The 23,183-nt window shown below is 48.1% G+C and overlaps 1 protein-coding gene across 1 annotated transcript in view; it reads right to left on the minus strand.

The window, feature by feature from the left end:
• Positions 1-23,183, minus strand: part of PCSK2 (proprotein convertase subtilisin/kexin type 2) — a 130,353-nt gene that overhangs the window by 26,936 nt on the left and 80,234 nt on the right. The window contains exon 9 of the mRNA XM_068129638.2: positions 15,097-15,185. Within this exon, the coding sequence (XP_067985739.2) occupies positions 15,097-15,185 (89 nt within the window). The remainder of the gene's footprint in view (positions 1-15,096; positions 15,186-23,183) is intronic.

Below are 23,183 nucleotides of genomic sequence, written 5' to 3' on the forward strand. Positions count from 1 at the left end.
TACACATGAACGGTGGGGAGCATTATTTACAAATGACGCTAATTGTATTTACAAAACGCAACCCAGGACCTGTGATTGTTCTTTTGGGGGGGTGGGGGGGGGGAGACAGCCTGCACAGCATCGACGCACCAGCACCAACAAAGAGCACCATAAACGCACCAGAGTGCACAGTCACCACAGTTCATAATAAAAAAACAAACCCCTGTTGGTGTCTTGTTCTTCGGCTCCCTCTGCTGGCCATTGTTCTTCTTGATGTTGTCTTTCTTCGTCTTCTTGCTGGCGGCCTATTTGGACATAAAAAGCACAAAACATGTCCACTTTATATTTATGGCCCACAGGGGCCGACTATGGGTAGTTCACCTGTATGGCATAGGTGCCACGTTACCGAGGTCCGCAAGCAAGATCTTCCTCTGGCCAGCCTGGCCGGTTCCAGCAGAGCGGCCATGCCCCAACCCATGGGGTCCATAAGTGGTGCTCAGCCACAGACATGTGGTCCATAAGTGGTGCACCGATGCAGGCAGCTGGTTGCGGGGGTTCGGGCACACAATGGCGGACTCCCGCACGCTCCACTCAGTGCCCAGAGAGCACGATCCATGGGTCGGGGAAGGAAGACAGAGGGGGCAGGTTAGCGAGGGGTAAGGTCACAAGGGTACACATTAATAACGGCAATGCAAGGTGAGGTGCGCCTGGAGACCGAGCGGAGAAAAGCTCGTCCCTATCGTACATCACCCCACCCGTCACCTGTTCTACCCTTGCCCCTTACCCCCGTATGTACAAAAATCTACACCCTTACCAATCGTCACTACTGTCTCGTTTTCCCCATATTTCCCGTATACCAAATTCGTCACCACAATCCCTATTTCTAACCAAATTTGCCATCACCCAATTCATCATCAATCCTCATAAGGAGGGAGAGATGGAACATCAGCACAATGTCACACCCACGTCATGATGCGTCTCACAATCCAAACATTTGCACAGAAAAATAACAACAACAAACCATGGCATGGTGTGGAGCACCGTCGTCACCTCAGGTGAGTGGATGTAGATGGTGCAAGGAGATTTCAATCCTAACTATCCTCTAAATGATTTTAATACACTACACACTACCCGGGGTCTTTCCCTGCCAATCCATTGGCAATCTTACTCTATGCGGTTTTAAGAACCAAATTCCTATTGACCAAACTGTGGTGCTTCATCAATTTGGGGTCTCACTCCCCCGATTCAACTCCCTGTGCCTTTGCACAATTTCAGGACTGGGTCGTGTGGCTCTCCCAGCAGGTCTACCCACCTGCACACCTCCACCACTGCAGTTGCCTCCGAGCTTACCTGCTCCTTACCTAACCTATCTAACTGGGGAAGGCCCTCTGGCGCTCTCCCCACTCGGTGCCCCCTCTGGCACTGGACTACCCGGGTCCGTCCTCCGGATCCTCGGGCCCCATCCACAACTCTACCGGCTCCCAGAGCCCACCTGCGGCCTCACCTGGCCGACATCCTATGAGTGGCGGAGTGCCCATTTAACGACACACAAACAGGCCACATGCCCAGCCATTTCCACGACACTAATGCACCCATCCAAACACCATTCTTCCACACGCACCACAGATGCCAATATCCAACCACAATTTACCTACTCCCTCTACCTATCTCTTAAACTACCCTCCCCGGGTATTCGTGATGGGGTCCATCCTCCCCATACACACCTTCGCACCATCCACTCCACTCCACATTTTCCACCATACTCATTCCACACCATCCATTCCATACTCCATATATTCCAGACCATTTATTCCATACAACCATGCTCACCTGTATTGGCACACCTGTGCAATCACTCCTACTGGTGCTTCCTGCACCCTCCTTCCTCCCAGGCTCATTTGCTCAACACAACACTCAATCACTATTTATTACTCACTCATACACTGCTCCATACACCTGTTCACTTGCACACCTGTGCAATCACACCTGGTGCCGCCTGCACCCTCCTTCCTGCCAGGCTTCTTCAATCATTCCATACAATGCACAACCACAATTGTTCCTCATGCACTGCTCCATACCCTTCCACGCTCAATACAACTCACAATCACCTCACTCACTTTTCACAATACACTTCCGAATACACTTTCAATTCTCAAACACACGGCATCATCTGATCTACCTGGTGCCCTGCTAAAACTCGCGCTTCCCCGTCGACCCTTACATTATTGCGCTCCCTCGTCATTATCATCCATTCTAACCTCTCTATGTCCCCGACTACCTGTCCAATGTCGCTACTTACCTCTACTGTTACCTATGGTCAATCTTCTCTAGATCCCTATCATTTTATCCTAACCCTCCCTCGATAAGCTTACACTGCCATAAACCCCATCAAACTATGGCTCATGTGCTCCATTGTGAGGGATGGTGGATTTGCCATCCCTCCACATCGGACATCTCTCACGACCAATTTTGCCATCAAATTCATGCAAATCAAAATTTGCCAATCACTGCCAATCATTCTACCAATCATCAATCTGCTAATCAAATTTTGCCAATCACAAATTCCCTATCCCTACCAAATGTCCTTTAACTTGAGCCTTGGTGCGTCTTTACATTTTCAAAGCCCGGCTTTGCGGAGCCGAGCAATGAATGCGGGTGGTTTGTTGCCGGCGGTTGGATTCGTCCGGCATTCGGTGCAGGGAAGGGGGCTTACTCGGGCCGAGATCCACGCACCATCTCGGCACCGAGCCGTCCGATGGCCCGATCTCGCCCTGCCGGAACGCCTCAACCACAAGGGGTCGCCGTGCCGACCCTTCCTACCGGGCCGCCCGCTCCGCTTAGCGGAGCACGGACGCGACCGTTTAGAGTGAGGCCCGGCGTGGATCCCGCAAGGCGGTTCTTTCGAAGCCGCCGTGGTTACGATCCCCGCTGGTTCCCGCTGCACACAAAGCCCGGCACGAACCGAGGGCTCGCTTCGGCTAAAAGTCGACCTAACCGCTATCCCGTTTAGTGTCGATGCTTCACTTGCATGCTCACACCCCGCGTTCCGTCCCTTATTCACACATCCAGGTGTCTCCATACACTCCGTCATGGCACCTTCTCTTACACACACCCCAGGTACACTCATTACGCTCACAGCCTTCGTCACACACCTGACCACCGCACATCTTGGCACACACTCGTCGTTCGCACACCTCATCAACACACCTCTTCGTGCCCACTCCTCGGTCACATCCTCTGTGACAACCACGGGTGTGCACTCATCGGCACACCCAATCACGTGCTTCACTACCAACTCAAGTGTGCATTCCCACACACGCTCGACCATTCCAAGTGTGCATCCTTTCATTCCAGGTGTACATTCTCTCTCACCGGCTACAACCAACTCGTGCTCCGTGTCACTCTCACTACTCTCACCACCACACTCGGTCACGCATTCACCCTTACTCTTGACAGCGCACTCTGTAATCGTGCACTCCTCTGTTACACACCTTTCTCGTGCGTCCTCTTGCGCACACTCTCCCGTTACGCCCTCCGTAACACTCACCACAGGTGTGCACTCTTCCGTTACATCCCCTGTAACACTCCCCATCACGCGCTTCCATGTGCCCTCTTGCACCTGCGCCACGACCAACTCACTCTCGACAGCACACTCACACCTCGGCGCGCGCTTTTTCCTCACACACCCCACAGTCGGATATCCTCGCACACCTCCTCCTTCACACTCTGTACCTGTCGCACACCTTACCAGCGGCCTCTCACGAACACCCGGGTCTGAACCAACACCCAAACTGACTGAATCTCCCCTCACACCATATACATTTCCGAGTATATCGCCACTCACCTCGGCACCTCGTCTTCGCTCCTCCTCCGCCACCTGCAAACTCTTTATTTGGGTAGTAAGCACATCATCACGATTTGAGCACAGACCTTGCACCAATTCCATCACCTCCTCCTTTATCTCTCTCTTAGTTTCCCTCCGTCTCTTCTTAATTTCACTCACCCCCTCTTCCACATCCTCTAATTTTTGCTTCACCTCTTTCATTTCCCGGTGCGCCCCCTCAATTTCTTCCTCCAAGGCCACCTTGATCGTCTCTATGTGCGTCCTCACCTCCCGTTCTTTCGTCTCCATTGCCTCTGTCACCTCGTTCAACCTCTTTGTCAACCCCTCATGTACCATCTGACATTCCCTCTTTGTCGCTATAAGTTCCTTTTTTATTTCTTTCTGTGTCGCCTTTAACCCCCCCGATTATCGCAGTGTTCTTTTCCACTTGCTCCGCTAATTCCTTTTGTCCCACCGTCAGCTGCTCTACTCCCCTCGTCAGATCCTCTATTCCCCCCTGTAACCTAGCCGTACTATTTCTCACCTCTTTCTCCATACGCTCCTCAACTCGCTTTACCTCCTCGCGTACCCCCGCGACCTCCTCGCCCACACCTCGTCTGATCTCCTCCCCCATTTCCCCCATCTCTTTGGTAGATGCTGCCCTCATCTGTTCCAAATCATTCCTCTGGGCATCCAATTTAGTTTCCAACCCGATTTTCACCTCCTCTATCTGATCTCCCATTTGTTTAATTTCCCGGGCGGATTGCTCCTCTATTTCCCTTAATTTGCCTTCCATGGTGTTTTCTAACCCCCCTAACCCATTATTCACCCCTTCCATCTGGTTCTCCTGGGCAGCCATTCTATTTTCCAACCCCGTTAACCCCTCCTTCATTTCCCAAATTTGATTACCCATGTCCTCTTGTTGACCCCCCAATTTACCTTCTAGCCCCCCGATTTGGCTTCCCATATCATTTCTCAATTCCCCGATTTGGTTTTCTCACCCCCCAAATGTATTGTCTAAACCCTCCAATTTGCTGTCTAACTTCCCAATTTGGGCACTAGTACCCCGCGCTTCGTCCCTCATTTCTCTGATTTCCGCCCTTGATTTGTCCCCCTGCAGGTTCAGGGATGCCTGCATTTGTGCCATAAATTGATCCATAAGGGCCTGCATTTGGACCACTCCCATTGGCGCAGCGGGCGCGGCTACCGCGTGCTCATGCGAGGTGCCATTTTGTGTGCCTGACACCTCTGCAACCACATCCTCACTGCTCTCCTCCTCCATCATTACCCCCACCTCCTCCCTGGGGTCCTGGGTTGATTCTAACCCCTCTTCTAACTTACCCACCAGCATCCGATCGCCTTGACTATCCATGGCACGATTTTAAATTTAGGATGTTAAATAAAATAAAATCTTGGGCCACTCGTAATTTCGAGTGCGTTAAGTGCACTTCAGGTCCGAATCTCGCTCCTGACACCAATTGTTGCGGATCTCAACGTCGGCCCTTTTCCCCTTACCAAGGGGGAATTAATCCCCTTGTCTATGACTGACCGACGTGAGTCCTGAAGTTGCCCAGCTCCCTCCGGAGAGGCAGGTGAGCAACCCCGTTCGCGACCGCAGACAAGATGTTAATTGCCGAGCGGATTAGCAGCCGCGGCACGAACCATTAGCAAGTAACTAGACCCGATTCTTAAACGTTGGCCAAATCGTGCCACAGGTATCCAATGGGGAAATCACGAAAACGAAACGGATGTAAAGGAAAGAAGGCAAGGTAGGAAGAACAAATATAATTTATTACTAATATTTACACAATCAAAGGAACCAAGGAGAAGGAAAGATACGAAAATAAAGACAGAAGGATGGAAGGATCAGAAGACACAGTGCAATACTAACTTACCTACGCAGTCTTACTTAAACCCCAGGACAACATAAAGGACGGACGACAATCAGACTTACACGGGGAATGATGATAGGAATGACTGGCTGGAAGGGGAGGAAGGTTCAGTTGGAGCTTGCTCCCGCACGGGACGTCGGGCTCGACCTCGACGGCCACCGATCCCACAGCAATCTGGTTCCCGCGTAGCAGCGGGTCGAAGCTTCGTGTCACAGGGGGGCTGGACTACGGAGGTCTCAAAGCTGCGGTTTGTTCAGCTGCGGTGGACCCCTTTTGGTGAACTCATCTCTCTCCTTGGACTCAACTCACAGCTCCTCCTCCACTGAACTCAACTTCACTCTCACAGCTCCTCCTCCACTGAACTCAACTCAACTCAAAATGTGCCCAAACTCTGGTGGGGGGCGCCGCGTGACGGGTTTTATAGCGCCACACCCTGGAACGTTCGCGAAACTGCCTGATCGTTCTCTGTCAGCCCTCTCAAGCCAAACCCCTCATGCTTGGTTGGTTGATCGGGGCTGGCTCACTCCTCCTTCCTATGACGAGGTGGAGACACGCCTTTCTTCTCCGAACTGACCGCGTGCTCAATGGAGGGCGAATGCAGTTGGCAATGCGGTTGGCAATGGAGGTTTTTGGCAATGAAAGGGAATCTATCTTATTTCAATTCGGTGCAATGCAGAGTCAACTAGTGGGAAACACAGCCTTAAACTAATACACATAATAAGGAAATAACTATTTAGAAGGGTATATGGTGGCCTACGTGCATGCGATGGATTAACTAAGGGGACGACCTATGAACTTTACACTTAACGGAGGTATTTACAAGAATTACTACACTATTTACAGAGGGTGATATTTACAAACATTACACAGGATTCTCAAATCCGCAATATATATATTGTTACAGACGTGGCTTGGATGTTATTTACCGAGCGGTTTTGGTATGACCACGCCTGCACAAGTTACCCGATTATACCCGAACGTTGACTAGTCGCGCTACGCTAGGTCAATAAAGGAAAAGGACACACGGCTGGGTTTCAAATGACACGACACCCAGGGTTCAGTTCTCAAGCCCTCCGGAGGAGGTTATATTGTGACGGAAGGTTAGATTACAACTACCAGAGGGACAGCATAGTAAGGTGGGCACTTAAACACAATCTTATATTATTCCCAACAGACGACAGATAAACGGGACAAAGCTGACTCACACGGGGATTGATGGCAAGGAGAGGCAGAATCGATGGTCTCCAGGTGCACCTGGGCTCGAGGCAGAATCGACTCGGTCCGGTCCAGAGATGCGGGAAGGTCACAGCGCTCGGAGATGGTGACTTGTCTGCTCAAGCTGGGGGCGCATCTGACGTCACGTCCGCTACGTGGCCGCGTATATCCGGCGGGGAGTGACACGCCCTCGGCTCGTTAGCTCCGCCTCGTGGAATCGGCACGTTGCTTCTCATTGGGTGCGTGCGGGGGGTTTACCAGGCTCCGCCCTTGACGAGGAGCTGACAGCCAGCCCCTTTGTGGTAACCCCGTGGAGCGCATGGTCTGGAGCGCATTGTCAATGGCGGCTAACCGAGCCGGTGTCAGGACGCACACTCCCCCCCGCGCAGCGCCGTGCCCCTCTGTTGTTGTTGTTGTTGTTTGGCGAAGAAGATGGGAGGAGGTATGGGAAAGGTCCTAAACTCACTACTGGTGCCATATAATCACATTCTGGTGCAACGAAGAGTCAGAATTAATGGAAAGGAGTCCTTAACTGACATAGACTAAGAATAACTAGCAAGATGTCCGAAAGTTGTCTACGTGAGATGCGGTGGACCTGGGCACGACATTTAATGGGGGAAAAAGGGGAAGGTCGGCTCTACTGATTGTTGTTTACAGACAATGGGACTAGGGAATGGGGGATTGGGGATAGTTGGGGAGTATTGGGGAAATAGGGGAATATTTACAAGCGGATATAGAGGCCAAATTCCATATTCGCAACATTGCACCCTTCTCTACCCTCGGGGCGTCCCGACCCGATAAATTTTTACCTACTTTAGTGTGGCACGCAATGTAGTTCCCTCTACTATTAACTCTACCCTGAGTGCGACAGTTTTACAGATATTCACAAATGAGTAAATATGTCCCCCTGCGACGTTGCACCCTTCTCCTCACAGAAACACACCCACAGGATAACCGAATCCGGAAAGAATCCTCAAACTAAACATACAGCCGGTAGGGAGCATTATTTACACAAGACTACGCTGATATTTACACTACGATCCAGGACCTGTTTTTGGAGGAACACATGCAGATGTTATGCACAGAGAGAGCACGCATGCCAGCATCGATACACCAACCCACGAGTGCTCTGTGGCCTACGGCCTTTAATAACGTGCAGAGCACCCTTTCCAAGCATCAAGCACCACCCCATCACACAGTGAGCACCATCCGGTGCACCAATAAAGTGTTTATGAATCATTGTGTGGCTGCTGCTGGTCTTGCCTTCGTGTGGTGCACTTGGCCTTCTTACTTCTTTTCAAAAATAAAGAAAGGCGCCAACCGCGTCCATTTCTATATTGTGGCCGTCAGGGGCCAACTGTTAGTGGTTCACCTGTTTGGCATAGGTGCCACGTTGACCCATAGGTCCTTCCACGGGTGGTGCTTGGCCGCAAAAGAACTGCGTTCCATTGTGGGTGGCCACAAACATTGCGGTCCATATGGTGTATCGATCCAAGCAGCAAGCAGCGAAAGTGCAGGCCCACAACTGCGTAGCCAGCACCGCTCTCTCCTCTCTCTCCACCCCAAAGCCAGATCCTCGGAGGTGGGAGACAAAAGAAGCAGACAAGTGAGTAAGGTGGTAAGGGCGCAAAAGTGCACGCAATGTAAGATGATGCACACTGGGGGCACATGGGAACCAGGTGAGACAGGTACGTTCCTATCGTACGCCCCCCCCCCCCCACCAGGTAACCTACATGGCCCCTCCCTTACCCCTTACTGTATCCACAAAACACAACACTACCCATAAACATCTACTTTACAAATCAACAAACATCCCTACTGTCTTCCCCGTTCCTCCCATAAACCAAATTCGTCTTCTCTCCCTCCTAACCAATCAAATTTGCCATTTTCAACTCTCATCAAAATTTGCCATCTCCAACTGCACATCAAAATTTGCCATTACCAATTCATCATCAGTCCCTCCTAGGGAGGGAGAGATGGAATCACCCCAATGTCTCATCCACGTCGTGATGCGTCTCACAAATCCACAGCAATCTCATTTCCTGCAACAAAACAAAGAAAACACAGGTGTGGAGTCATCATCATCACCACAGGTAAGTGGCTGCGTATGGTGCGACAGGTTCATCAATCCTAACTATTTCCTAAATGACTTTAACAACTTTACACTACCCGGGGTCTTTCTCCGGCCAAACCATTGGCCCTCTTACACTATGGGTTCTAAAAACCAATTCCCATTGGCCAAACTGTGGTGCTTTTCAATTTGGGGTCTCACTCCCCCGATTCATCTCCCGGTGCCCTCGTACAATTTCTGGGCTGCGACGTGTACCTCTCCCAGTGGGTCTACCCACCTGCACACCTCCACCACTGCAGTTGCCTCCGAGCTTACCTGCTCCTTACCCTAACCTAACTACCTGGGGAAGGCCCTCTGGCACTCTCCCCACTCGGTGCCCTCTCTGGCACTGGGCTACCCGGGTCCATCCTCCGGATCCTCGGGCCCCATCCACAACTCTCCCGGCTCCCAGAGCCCACCTGCGGTCTCACCTGGCCGACATCCTCACAGTGGTGGAGTGCCCAACCAACTACACACACTAACAGGCTACACGCCCAGCCATTTCCACAACACTAATGCACCCATTCACAACACCATTCTGCAACCGCACCACAAATGCCAATATCCAACCACAATTCACCTGTACCCTCTACCTAACACTTACACTACCCGCCCCGGGTATCCGTGATAGGGGTCCACTCTTCCCCCATCCACACCTTCGCACCATGCACACCACTCCGTACCACTTACTCCAACTCTCTCCACACACCTGTACCTGCACACCTGTGCTCTCACACCTGGTGCCACCTGCACCCTTCTATCCCCAAGCGCATTCGCGCTGATCCACAACACTCATTACTCACACACTGCTCCACACACCTGTCCAGTTGCACACCTGTGCAATCACACCTGTCCAGTTGCACACCTGTGCAATCACACCTGTTCAATTCTCACACACACGGCATCATCTCAGCTAACTACTCCCCTCTGAAACTTGCGCTTCCCAGTCGTCCCGTTAAACTATTGCGCTCCCACGTCATTATCATCCACACTAATCTACCTGCGTCCCCACTACAGGTATCAGTCACTAACTAAACTTAACGTCACCTAATGTCATCTTCACTAGATCCCTATCAATATAACCTAACCCACCCGGGCTAGTTTTCACTGCCATACACCCCATAAGCTATTGCTCCTTTGCCCCCACCATGGGAAGGGTGGCAGGGATGCCCCCCTTACCCACCGGGCCCATCGCTCACTACCAATTTTGCACATCAAATTTCAACAAATCAAAAATTTGGCCAATCACTGCCCATCATCTGCCAATCACTACTGCCAATCCCTTGCCAATCATCAAATTTTGTTTTTCTCTAATTTTGGGGCCAAAACACTAACCTCATCACCCAGTCTACTCACTAATGCCTCTCGGTGCGCCGATTCCTGTCCAAAGCCCGGCTTCGTAAAGCCGAGCAATGAATGTGGGTTGTTTGGTGCCAGCGGCTGGATACGTCCCGCATTCGGTGCAGGGAAGGAGGTTTACCCGGGCCGAGATCCCACGCACCATCTCGGCACGGAGCCATCCAATGCCCCGATCTCGACCTGCCGGCACGTCTCACCAAAACGTGGTCGCCATGACGACCCTTTCTATCGGGCTGCCAGCTCCGCCTAGTGGAGCACGGACGCGGCCGTTCAAAGCGAGGCCCAGCACGCACCGAGGGCCCGCTTCGGCTAAAAGTCGCTCTAACCTCTAACCCGTTTAACGTCGATGCTTCACCTGCATGCTTACACCCCGCAGCCCGTTCCTTGCTCACACATCCAGCCGTGCCCATGCTCCTCGTACCTTTCCTTACACACCCAGGTACACCCATTCCACTCACAGCCTTGGTCACACACCTGACCACCGAACACCTTGGCACACATTCGTCACTCGCACACCTCACCAATACACCTCTTCGCGCCCCCTCCTTGGTCACCTCCTCTGTGACAATCACAGGTGTGCCCTCATTCGCACACCCAACCACGTGCCTCACCACCAACTCCAGCGTGCATTCCCACTCACGCTCTACCATTCCAGGTGTGCATCCTTCCATCCCAGGTGTACATCCTCGCTCACCTGTCACAACCAACTCACTCTCCTTGTCACTCTCACTACTCTCACCTCCATTCTTGACAGCGCACTCACCCTTACTCTCGACAGCGCACTCTTTCCTCGTGCACCTGTCCGTCACACACCTTTCTCGCGCACACTCTCCCGTTACACCCTCTGTAACACTCACCACACCACGCTTCCATGTGCTCCCTCGCACACGCTCTACGACCGACTCATTCTCGCCAGCACCCTCACTCCTTGGCACGCACTTTTTCCTCACACACCCCAGAGTCGGACTTTCTTGCACACCTCCTTTTTCGCACACCAGACCTGTCGCACACTTCACCAACGGCCTCTCACGAACATCCGGGTCTATCTCGACCCCCAAGCTTATTAAATCCCCTGGCGCATCATACGCACGACCATATTGGTCACCACTTACACCGGGTCCTCTTCCTCTTCGCTTCTCCTCCATCACCTGCGAATCCCTCATCCGGTTAATGAGCACATCATCACGATCCAAACACAGACTTTGGACCAATTCTTTTATCTCCTCTTTTATCTCTTTCTTATCCCCTCTCCGTCGCTTCTTAATTTCACTCATCCCTTCTTCCACTTCTTCTAATTTGTGCTTCACCTCTTTTATTCCCCGGTACGTCTCCTCAAGCTCGTCCTCCAAGGCTACCTTGACCGTTTCCATGTGCGTCCTCACCTGCCGGTCCTTCGTCTCCATTACCTCTACCACCTCGTCCAACCTCGTTGTCAGTCCCTCACGTACCATCTGACATTCCCTCTTCGTCGCTACCAAGTCATTTTTTAGGTCATTTTGTGTCGCTTTTAAACCTCCTATTACCGCTGTGTTCTTCTTTACCTGGTCCGTTAGTTCTTTTTGTCCCTCCGTCAGCTGTTCCACCTCCTGCGTCAGGACCTCTATGCCCCCCTGTAACTTTACAGTCCCCTTTCTCACCTCCTTCTCCATGTGCTCCTTACAGTGCCTCACCTCCACGCGCACTCCTCCGACCTCCTCACTCACTCCTCTTCTGATCTCCTCTCCCATCACTTGCATCTCCTGCCCAGATGCCACCCTCATCTGCTCCATTTCCTCCCTGTGAGCATCCAGTTTGGCTTCTACCCCCATTCTGACCCCCTCTATCTGCTGCCCCATTTGGTTAACTTCCCTTTCCGCTTGGTCCCTCATGTCCCTCAATTTGCCTTCCATGGTGTTTTCTAACCCCTCTAACCCTTTTTGCATCCCTTCCATTTGATTCTCTTGAGCGGCCATTCTGTTTTCTACCCCCATTAACCCCTCCTGTATTTCCCCTAATCTATCGTCTAATTTCCCAAATTTCATGTCTAATCCCTTAAACTTATTGTCTAATCCCTCTATTCTACTCCCTAACCCTCCGATCTGGGCCCCCATCCTTTGTTCTAACCGTTGGCTATTGGCCCCCATGTCCTCCCTCAATTTCTCGCTATTGGACCCCATGTCCTCCCTCAATTTCTCGCTATTGGACCCCATCTTTTGTTCTAACCGTTCGCTATTGGCCCCCATCTTTTGTTCTAACCGTTCGCTATTCTGGGCCATAAGGGCCTTCATTTGTATGAAAAACAAGTTCAAATCCACCGGCGGCGCTGCCACGGTCGCGGGCGCGGTGATCAGCGAGGCGCCATTTTGCGCTCCCACAATGTCGGGCACAACGACGCTATTTTGTGCGTCTGCTACCCTCGCTGCTTCGCTCTCCTCCTGTCCCTCATGTCCCTCAATTTGGTCCTGGACCGACCCTGCCTCACTCTCCCCTACCGGACCCCAGCTGTCTTGGTCTGCCATAGCGCGACTTTCAAAATTCGGGTTTTTATACAACAAAACAAATTTCGGCCGTTATAATTTCGTCGAGCGCAGTAAACGCGCTCTGAATCGATTCTCCCTCCCTGGTTTGGGCCTAACAACGCGCGGGAAACGCGCTCCGAATCGATTCTAATTGTTACAAATTTGGGCCTAATAAATTTAGTCCCGGGTTCGAATTCCACTCCTCGACACCAATTGTTACAGACGTGGCTTGGATGTTATTTACCGAGCGGTTTTGGTATGAACACGCCTGCACAAGTTACACGATTATACCCGAACGTTGACTAGTCGCGCTACGCTAGGTCAATAAAGGAAAAGGACACACGGCTGGGTTTCAAATGACACGACACCCAGGGTTCAGTTCTCAAGCCCTCCGGAGGAGGTTATATTGTGACGGAAGGTTAGATTACAACTACCAGAGGGACAGCATAGTAAGGTGGGCACTTAAACACAATCTTATATTATTCCCAACAGACGACAGATAAACGGGACAAAGCTGACTCACACGGGGATTGATGGCAAGGAGAGGCAGAATCGATGGTCTCCAGGTGCACCTGGGCTCGAGGCAGAATCGACTCGGTCCGGTCCAGAGATGCGGGAAGGTCACAGCGCTCGGAGATGGTGACTTGTCTGCTCAAGCTGGGGGCGCATCTGACGTCACGTCCGCTACGTGGCCGCGTATATCCGGCGGGGAGTGACACGCCCTCGGCTCGTTAGCTCCGCCTCGTGGAATCGGCACGTTGCTTCTCATTGGGTGCGTGCAGGGGGTTTACCAGGCTCCGCCCTTGACGAGGAGCTGACAGCCAGCCCCTTTGTGGTAACCCCGTGGAGCGCATGGTCTGGAGCGCATTGTCAATGGCGGCTAACCGAGCCGGTGTCAGGACGCACACTCCCCCCCGCGCAGCGCCGTGCCCCTCTGTTGTTGTTGTTGTTGTTTGGGGAAGAAGATGGGAGGAGGTATGGGAAAGGTCCTAAACTCACTACTGGTGCCATATAATCACATTCTGGTGCAACGAAGAGTCAGAATTAATGGAAAGGAGTCCTTAACTGACATAGACTAAGAATAACTAGCAAGATGTCCGAAAGTTGTCTACGTGAGATGCGGTGGACCTGGGCACGACATTTAATGGGGGAAAAAGGGGAAGGTCGGCTCTACTGATTGTTGTTTACAGACAATGGGACTAGGGAATGGGGGATTGGGGATAGTTGGGGAGTATTGGGGAAATAGGGGAATATTTACAAGCGGATATGGAGGCCAAATTCCATATTCGCAACAATATATATATACATATATATATATATATATATATATATATATATATATATATATATATATATATATATATATATATATATGTCTGTACAGTGGCTGTGTTGTGTTGTGTTTTCACTGAACTACTCCCTCAAACTTTTGTGAAATCGTACCAAACTTCTGGTATGCACCTGTCTCTCCCATCGGTATGTCCTAAGGGTATTTTTCACCCCCACAAAGTAAGTTCACCCCCACAAAAAAAATATTCCATATTAAATGCCAAGTCTGTATGTATATATATATATATATATATATATATATATATATATATATATATATATATATACTGTATATATATGATAGCCTGACACTTTACTACCAAAAGTATTGGGTCAACACGTAGACATAAACCCCATTTTATTTTTATATGTTTCATTATAAAATGTGCCCATAATTCCATTTTTCAGTATTTGACCTTCTTACCCGCCTATGGGGTTGGTACCAAAAATTACACTGCTCTTTCACCTTCATGCCATGTGGTGATCATAGCTACCAAGTTTGGTGAATTTCCATTTCGGAGGAGATTGCATGACGGGCGGACAGACAGACAGATACGATTTTACAATACCCACACGTGTTTTTGAAAAACCAAAAAACATGGATAACAATATAATGTGCAACATCATCGAATGACCCATTGTATCGTTTACTAACAAACTCCGAGAGGTAGTACGTGGCAACGGAGAGAATTGTGTGACTTATTTTGGGCCACCATCTTTCAAAATACTTTAGAAACAGGAAATGACTATTTCAATGCAAAGAATGAAACTGTAAAAATGACAAATTTTATTGCTGCTTGTTCATTTGTCATACAACTTGTGGTTGATGAAGATTTATTTCACTTCCAAAAACCACAATTATTGGTGCTCAGCGCATCTATAACAATATACCTGCAACCATGGAGTTGTAAGCCACTCCTACACCGCAGACGTTATTGTTTGCCACTGCAGAAACCTCCCCAGCACAGCGTGTCCCATGACTGTGAAGTGAGGAAAAAAAGATATGGAAGCTTCCATTTAATAAGCACACATAGAATGCGACGCTTTGACCTTTGCCTATCTGCTCATACATCCAAACCGGCAATTCAAACACTTCAATTAAATTTCAAGAGGTTTATTCAGAACAGAATGATATTAAACGGTAGGTTTAACATCACTTACTCTAGATCGCATATACTATGCTTCATAGTTGTGTATCCTGGATGATATTCCATGAGAATTCATATTGAGGGAAGGCATGGACATGGTAAGGATTTGGCCGACGCATTTTCCTTCTGGATCTGCTGTTCTCGTCTTTAAGCTGACCACAGGGGGGAACATTGATATTCCATTGGACAAAGCCCATATAGCACACTAAAGCCCACCAAAGCCACTCTGGCATTGGTCTAACTGTGTGCTAGCCCTGCTGATCAAACACTGGTGCTGGCGCGATAGCACATGGCGGCGCGATACAAAAAGTGCCGTTCAGTGCACAAAGCCTTCAATCTAAAGGTCCATCCAAATGCTCACATCTGGAGAAATATTTGTCCAATATTGTTCCTTATTCGATATCCATGTTAATACCAGCTTTGTAGAATAGGGTCACGATGGTTCAAAGGACCAGTTCGCTGCCACCCAGTCGCTGGCACGGTCGAGGGATGGTTCCTCTTTCAACCTTGGGCAGCAAATTTAGCAAATGCGGCTTTAGTTCAATTGACGTGATCAAATGCAAAAGGCATGCGGGAATGAGCAAGTCGAAGGAACCAAGAGGGAAATGCTTTGTTTGTTTTGTTTACTTCAAATAAACTCTGGATTTATACAGTATATTATCAACAATTCTTAATGCCTTAAAATCATAAACTTGTAAACTAGACCAACACTTTTGGCCCAATTTCAACTAGAATTCTGCATTAAAAAACGTGGTTTAAGTAGAGAAAAAATGTTATCAGGAGGAAATTATTAACTTAAAACACAAGTGAAGCACAGCTCATCATGTCATCGTCGTCGTGTGCCAGGCTAAACAGCTTAGAGGTGAGTGTGCATACCTCTGGGCCACCTGGTCACCCCTAAGCACACCGCAGCTAATCATTCAGACTCACCTCAAGACAAAAATTAAATAAAATTGAACAACGCTTATTTATTTATTTTTTTTATTTTTTTTGTATACTGAATCGAGGCTCATGAAAGAGCTAACATTTACTTAACAGACAAACAAAATATATAAAAAGAGGGAGCGGAAAACAAGATGGGGAGAGAAGGGGAAGCACACAAACACAACATTTGAGAGCAGGGAGATGTGTGGAAGGGAGAGGGCTTGGGGGGAGGAGGCGTGGGAAGGGGGGGGGGGGAGGGAGAAGTATAAAACACAAGGACACCAAGGACTTCCAGGACAGAAGTTGGTATTTCAAAAAAGTGGAATTGGGGTGAAATTAGCGGGGGTAGAAAAGATCAAGGTTTTGGATGGGGGAAGATAAGACATGGTGGTGAACAGCTGTTTTAAAGACCTGGAGGGTGGAGTGGGATTGAGGAGAGTGAGGGAGTTTGTTCCAGAGGCGGGAGAAAAGAGGAATGAAGGAGTGAAGGTGAGCAGAGAGTCTTGATTTTGGCAGTTTGACCATAAGAGGGTTGCAGGCAGATCTTGTGCGACCTGTAGGAATATTTGCGGGACAGAGCCTAGAGAGAGCTGGGGGGGCAAGGCCAGAGAGGAGTCGGTAGAAGACGGAAAGACCACCAACCTGCCTGCGGTGAGTGAGTGAGAGGCCCTTGGAGTTAGCTTCATCGCGGGAGATTCCAATGATTCTGAATGCTTTGGTTTCAACAGCGTGAAGACGAGCTAGGTGTGAGGCAGGAGCACCAGCCCAGAGGGGAGAGCAGTATTCCATTGAGCTGCGGATGAAAGCCTTGTATGTGGTGAGGAGCTCAGGTGTGCCAAGGAAGGACTTCGCACGACGGAGGATGCCCAGTCGGCGACTGGCTTTGGAGGCCAGATTTGAAATGTGGTTTTCCCAGGAAAGATCATGGCAGATAGTGAGACCCAAAAGCTTGAGTGACAGAACTTCTTGGAGAGGATTATTCAGAAAGTGGATGGGAGGGTTGTCCAGTCGGTCTTTTCGGAGAGACATCGTAAGAGTGTGAGATTTGTCAGGATTGAAAGACATGTTCCACTTGTTTGCCCAGTCTGTGATTTTTTCCAGGTCTGCAGAGAGTGAGGAGGCTGCAGACTGCCGATCTGAGGGATGAAGAATGGAGCGACAGAGAGTAGAGTCATCAGCAAAGAGATACAGAGGATTTTCAAGAGAGTCAGAGAGATCATTGATGAAGACCAGAAAAAGCACAGGGCCCAGAACACTGCCTTGTGGAACTCCAGCCTGAACAGGAAGAGGAGATGAGAGAAACCCATTCAGGGCCACACGTTGACTACGACTAGAGAGGAAGTCCGCCAGCCATGCGTGGAGATTTCCATGGATACCAAAAGAGGAGAGTTTGGTGAGCAGAGCGGGGTGCCAGACCATATCGAAGGCACGAGATATGTCAAGGGAGACTGCTCTAATTTCCTGTTTGGCATTGAGGACCTCCATCCATTGTTGAGAAAGCAGAAGCAGCATGTCCAGAGTAGAGTGTCCAGGTCTGAAACCAAATTGATGATCAGAGATCAAGCCATTGGAGAAGAGGAAAGATTTCATATCTGAAGCAATGATGGATTAAATTATAAGTTATAAGTGAATTATAAGTATGAATTATAAGTATAAGTTAAGTTAAAGTTAAAAAGTAATTATAAGTTAAAAAAGCTACATTCACAATGAAAAATCCGTACTAACTAGTCATTTTGAATTACCAGGAATTTGGATCTGTCAGAAAGTTTTAGGGTTCAGATAAAAAGTTTAATACATGCCCAGGCAGAAGGTAATGAACTGGTTGGCATCATGAGAAGGAATGGCGGTGGAATTAACTACTGTTGTTGTGAATATTGATTATTTTTTACAGGGGTCTCGGCTGTTGGAGTAGCTAAACGACAACTTACAGTAGGTTTGAAAACTACCGGAGGGTATTAGGAGATTATGGATGAGCATGGTTGTGAATGTGCATGCATTTGAAAGATTGAAGTGAGGGGGATAAGACAAAGGCCATAGGGAGACGATTCCACAATATGGAGAATAAGGAGATGAATGAATGCAAGTGGGCAACTTGTCTGGAATTTTGGGAGGGTAAGCATATGGGGCTTTCGTGAGGAATGAATGCATGTGACCTGGGGTAGTTTGGGCAAGGCAGAGGTAGGACAAGGCAGTAGGAGCAAGGCCAGATGGATGTAAGCTGGTGTGAAAGAGCTCACCAACTTTCCGCAACGGGAGAGTGACAGTCCCTGGGAATCAGGCTCCTGTCTTGAGACTCCAATATTTAAGAAGTTTATGTTTTTGATAACGTCAACAGAAGCAAGATGGGAAGCAGGAGCCCCAGGCCAAAGTGGGAATCCACACTACATGGAATACTGTATGAAAACCTCGAACACTGTGATGAGCTTTGTTTGGCTTAGGAATGCCTTAACCTTTCAGAGAATACCCAAATGTGATGTCAGTTCGGTTAAATTATCCTCCCACGAAAATTTACGGCAGATAGTGAGGCCACTGAGTTCAAGGGACTGCATCTCTGCCAGTGGCTGTCCAGCGATGTGGATTGGGTAGTTTGATTGTCGATCGTTATGGAGAGACATTGTGAGAGTGTACGACTTGCCGGCTTTTAACAGCATGTTCCAAGTAGCTGATCATTCCACACAGGATAGAGTCATCAGTAAAATGGCAAAGCTGGTTTTCAAGAGAATAAGTTACATCATTGATATACTGTTGATCAATACTAATGTGGGACCGAAGGTGCTGCCTTGTGGGACCCCATCCTAGAGGGTAAGATCATCGCAATGGCCAAAATCAAGGGCCACCCACTGTTTCTGCTAACAGAAAAAAATCAGCCAACCACTTTAGCAAGGAACCCTGAATGCCAAAAGGAGATCACAACTTACAAATGAAGGCTGTATGCTAGACAGTGTCAAAGGCTCGGAACTATATCAAGGAAGATGGTCCTAACTTCCTGTTTGTGCTTCAGGGCATCATACGTCAGCAGGACTCAGGAGTAACATATCCAAGGTGAAATAGCCAGGTTGGAAGCCAAACTGGTTAGAAATAGCTCAGCAGACAGTGCCTTTGGACAGCCACAGATTCTCCAGCACCTCCCATCCAGAGTTGTAGCTCCCAATGGGCAACAGCTCATATCGACCCACACAGCAAACCTGTACCAGTTTCGCACAGCCAACCACAAAACATCCACTGGCCAACAACTATCGGGGATGCCTCTTTGCGGTGGTTGTACCCCTCAATGCAAGTCAGCGGCCAAATCTTCCCCATTCTTCCCTGCTGCCGGATTTGTCAGGGCAGCGTGGTCACGGTCAGAGAGCCGATTGGTCCCAATAGACCGGCCCTTTCCATCTTGTCTCTTCTCTATCTCTCTCTCTCGAGGCGGGGATACACCATCCTGGATGTGGGGGATTTCTGGGTTGCTCCTGCGAGATCGATCGGCTGTCTCCATGCCGCGGGATTGTTCGAGAGAACTGTCTGGGGCCATACAATAACAAAAAACAGCAAGCAACTAGGCAACCATTAGGCTGGGTAAACCTTCCCTATTTATCCAAAAAACGTATTTTTCATCAAAAAAAATCTCCACTGTCTAAAGCGGGTGTCGCTTGATGATCTAATTCTCAGGCTCCATGTGCAATCTCAGTAATATTCATTGTCGGAATCTGTTTGATGAGAGGTCTGAAGGTTATCTCACCTCCTTCCTCTTCAGGCGCAACAGAGTGCACAGTCACTCGTCTCATTTGCATATGCAGACTAAATATGCCAGCCTTGTTTTCAGGCTTCATCTGCAAATTGAACAGAGAAGGTGTCCAAAATACTCTTCTCAGTCAATATGATCTGAAGTAAATTTTCATTCAGGAGAGGCAAAATGACCTCCACAGGCATCGCTCGAGGCACCAGCTGCAGCTGCATGACTCCCGAAACAGTTTGCCTCATTTATTCTCTGTTCTCTCAAGCAGACATTACTATTCAGGGGAGAAAAACGAAACTTTGATGGGTGGACAAAGGCAAGATTTAAAACACGAGGGTTTGGTATCGATGACAGTATTTCTGAGAAGCAGTGAGGACTCACTCACTGACTACATGACCTTTTATTTTTGTATACAGGATCGAGGGTCGTGAAAGAGCTAACATTTATCACACAAAAAATCAAACAGACACACAAAACATTTAATAAGGGTAGCGGTAAACAAGATGGGGAGAGAAGGGGAAGTACAAATACAACAATTGAGAGCAGGGACATCGGGAGATCTGTGGGAGGGAGAGGGCTTGGGAGGAGGAGGCGTGGGAAGGGGGGGGGGGGTGGGAGAGATGAAAAAAAACATGGACACTGCAAGGACTTCCAGGAAAGAAGTCGGTATTTCAGAAAAGTGGATCTGGGGTGAATTAACAGGGGTAGAAAAGATCAAGGTTTTGGAAGGGGGAAGATAAGAGATGGTGGTAAACAGCTGATTTAAAGACCTGGAGGGAGGAGTGGGATTGAAGAGAGTGAGGGAATTTGTTCCAGAGGCGGGAGAAAAAAGGAATGAAAGAGTGAAGGTGAGCAGAGAGTCTTGAAGTCAAAACTCAGCTACTTATAAATTAACGATGAATTTTACTTAATATTCAAAATCTCTGATTATTTAAAAACAAATTAAATATAATTAAATAGTCACGATCTACCGCTATTTATTACAACTTCTTTAATGGCCCCAATTATTCCATTCTTCAGGTGGGGTTGGCCAGGAAACGTTTTTGGTACGTGCGCTACCTGTGCCCAATCTTGCTGGAATAAGGAATTAAATTGGCAATGATAATAAAACAAATCCGTGGATTGATTAAAAATAAAAATAACCACCTTTAGAGGCCATTTTTCCCCGCAAAGCGGGGGTTGGCCTTTTTCGGGAACCGTGGTTGTTGTTGTTTTTTGGTCCCCTTTTTGAAGCAATGTTTTACGGCCGGATGCCCTTCCTGACGCCAACCCTTTTTGCTGCCTTTAACGACAAGCAGGGAATTACCAGTGAACTGGTACTCAATTAGCCGACCTCGGAAGGATGACAGGCTGAGTCAACCCCCCTGGCGTTAATTCAGCGATCGACCGGGATTCGAACCCAGGATCCTAGGTATCCTAAGCCGGCACCCTAGCCGCTAGCCCAACACCAGGGATGATTGGTGGAATAAATCAATAAATCTGTTGTAAATTCTTGTAACTTCGCTCCCAAGGCATTCCCATGTACTGCAATCACTCCAGTCGGTTTATCTATTTTTGCAAAACAATCCTATAAGTCAAATATATTGTATTGGCTGCGCCATCTCTAAAAAGTTCATCTTTAACTGAAGTTTATGGCATTTCTCTCATCTTCAGAACATTGCATAATGGAGCCGGACTATTACTCGCCTGACAACATTCCATGCAGGACCCTCGAGTTGGGCATGTTCGACTAAATATATATATATAAAAATTGACATGTGGAAATTCCAAGCAAGCTTTTACCAAAATGTACTTAAATTGGATACCAACATTATTGCATTGCAAAAAATGATTAGCAATATGATACAAACCGGCACTCAGAAGTGACCTATTTCCCTTTATTACCAGAGTGTCTGAAAGGGAAGAAGCACTCAAATACGTCAAATGTGATTAAAAACTGCAGCCAGAGTGGGTGAGTGGTAGTGAGGAGGGTAAGGGTGGGGTGGGAAAGTTGAGTGGATACAAGGAGGGGAATGTCAGATTGACCTTCCAATCAAAAGCATCCTTTCTTTTTTTTATTCTTTTCAACATGCAGTCAGAGGTTGCCGTTTGTTCCATCACTCTGAGATGCCCCCAACTGCTCCAACTCTCAGCAGGAGCTTTTCACCTGTTTTGATTTTCTAACAGTGATCTCAGGCTCATAAGAGACATGCCTTAAAAGCTTTATATAAATTATAAATATATCAGTAGATAGTAGACAAGGTAAATGCCACCAAAAATAATTACGCCACTGACCATTATGACTACCTCTGGTAAGGGTATCAGGTTGCTTTTCTGCAACCCTTGCCTGCAAATTTTTCAAATAATTTTAATATATATATATTTTTTACATTATTAATAATTTTAATTATAAAAAAAAAATTCATTTTTAAAAATTAAAAATAATTTTTTGGCATTTTCTTTTCTAACAATGCGAGGGACACCAGTTTTATATGTATCAAATTCCAACAATTCTGAGTTATATATATATATATATACTCGTATGTATATAATGCTACTGCTGAGATATCCTGCGGTCTTAAACTCATCTGGGAGTGAAAAATGTATAATATACTTCTTGCAACATAAAGTAGGACATTTGGGAGCTGGAATGAGCCATCTCGGAATAATCACACAAGCACAGAGAGATATAATCAGCCAGAGGCAGTTATGGGTGTGCATAATCAAAACAAGTACATGTATGGGATTCAAGTGGTGACCTTGGCAATTAAATGTCTTCTCTGAAAACCATATCATTAAATTGCTGCTGGCTCGTCTTCTCCACTCAGGAAAATGAAACAGCCAATGGACTAAAGCAATGTAGCAGATTATGATTATTAGACCAAATCATGATGATTTATGGACATAGCGAGGAATAGAATATTTAATCAATCTAATATATAAAATAGAGCGTGTCTGTATGTATGTTTGTCTGTTTGTCCGGTAACTACCCCGAGACCCTTGGGCTGAAATTTTCAGGGTATACTCAGGGGGTCACTACTTAGGTTTTCTATGAAATCTTTTTCAAAAAATAAAATTTCCATTTTTTTCATTATCGGTTTCATTATTTAGATCATTTATACATTGTGGCAGACCAGTGGGCCGTGTAGAGCACTCCAGCCTGGAATACCCGCTTGTACACTATATAGTGGTAATTTGAATCTTCC

This window comes from Myxine glutinosa, chromosome 9 (genome assembly GCF_964187855.1).
Source record: "Myxine glutinosa chromosome 9, kmMyxGlut1.1, whole genome shotgun sequence".
Lineage (NCBI taxonomy): Eukaryota > Metazoa > Chordata > Myxini > Myxiniformes > Myxinidae > Myxine > Myxine glutinosa.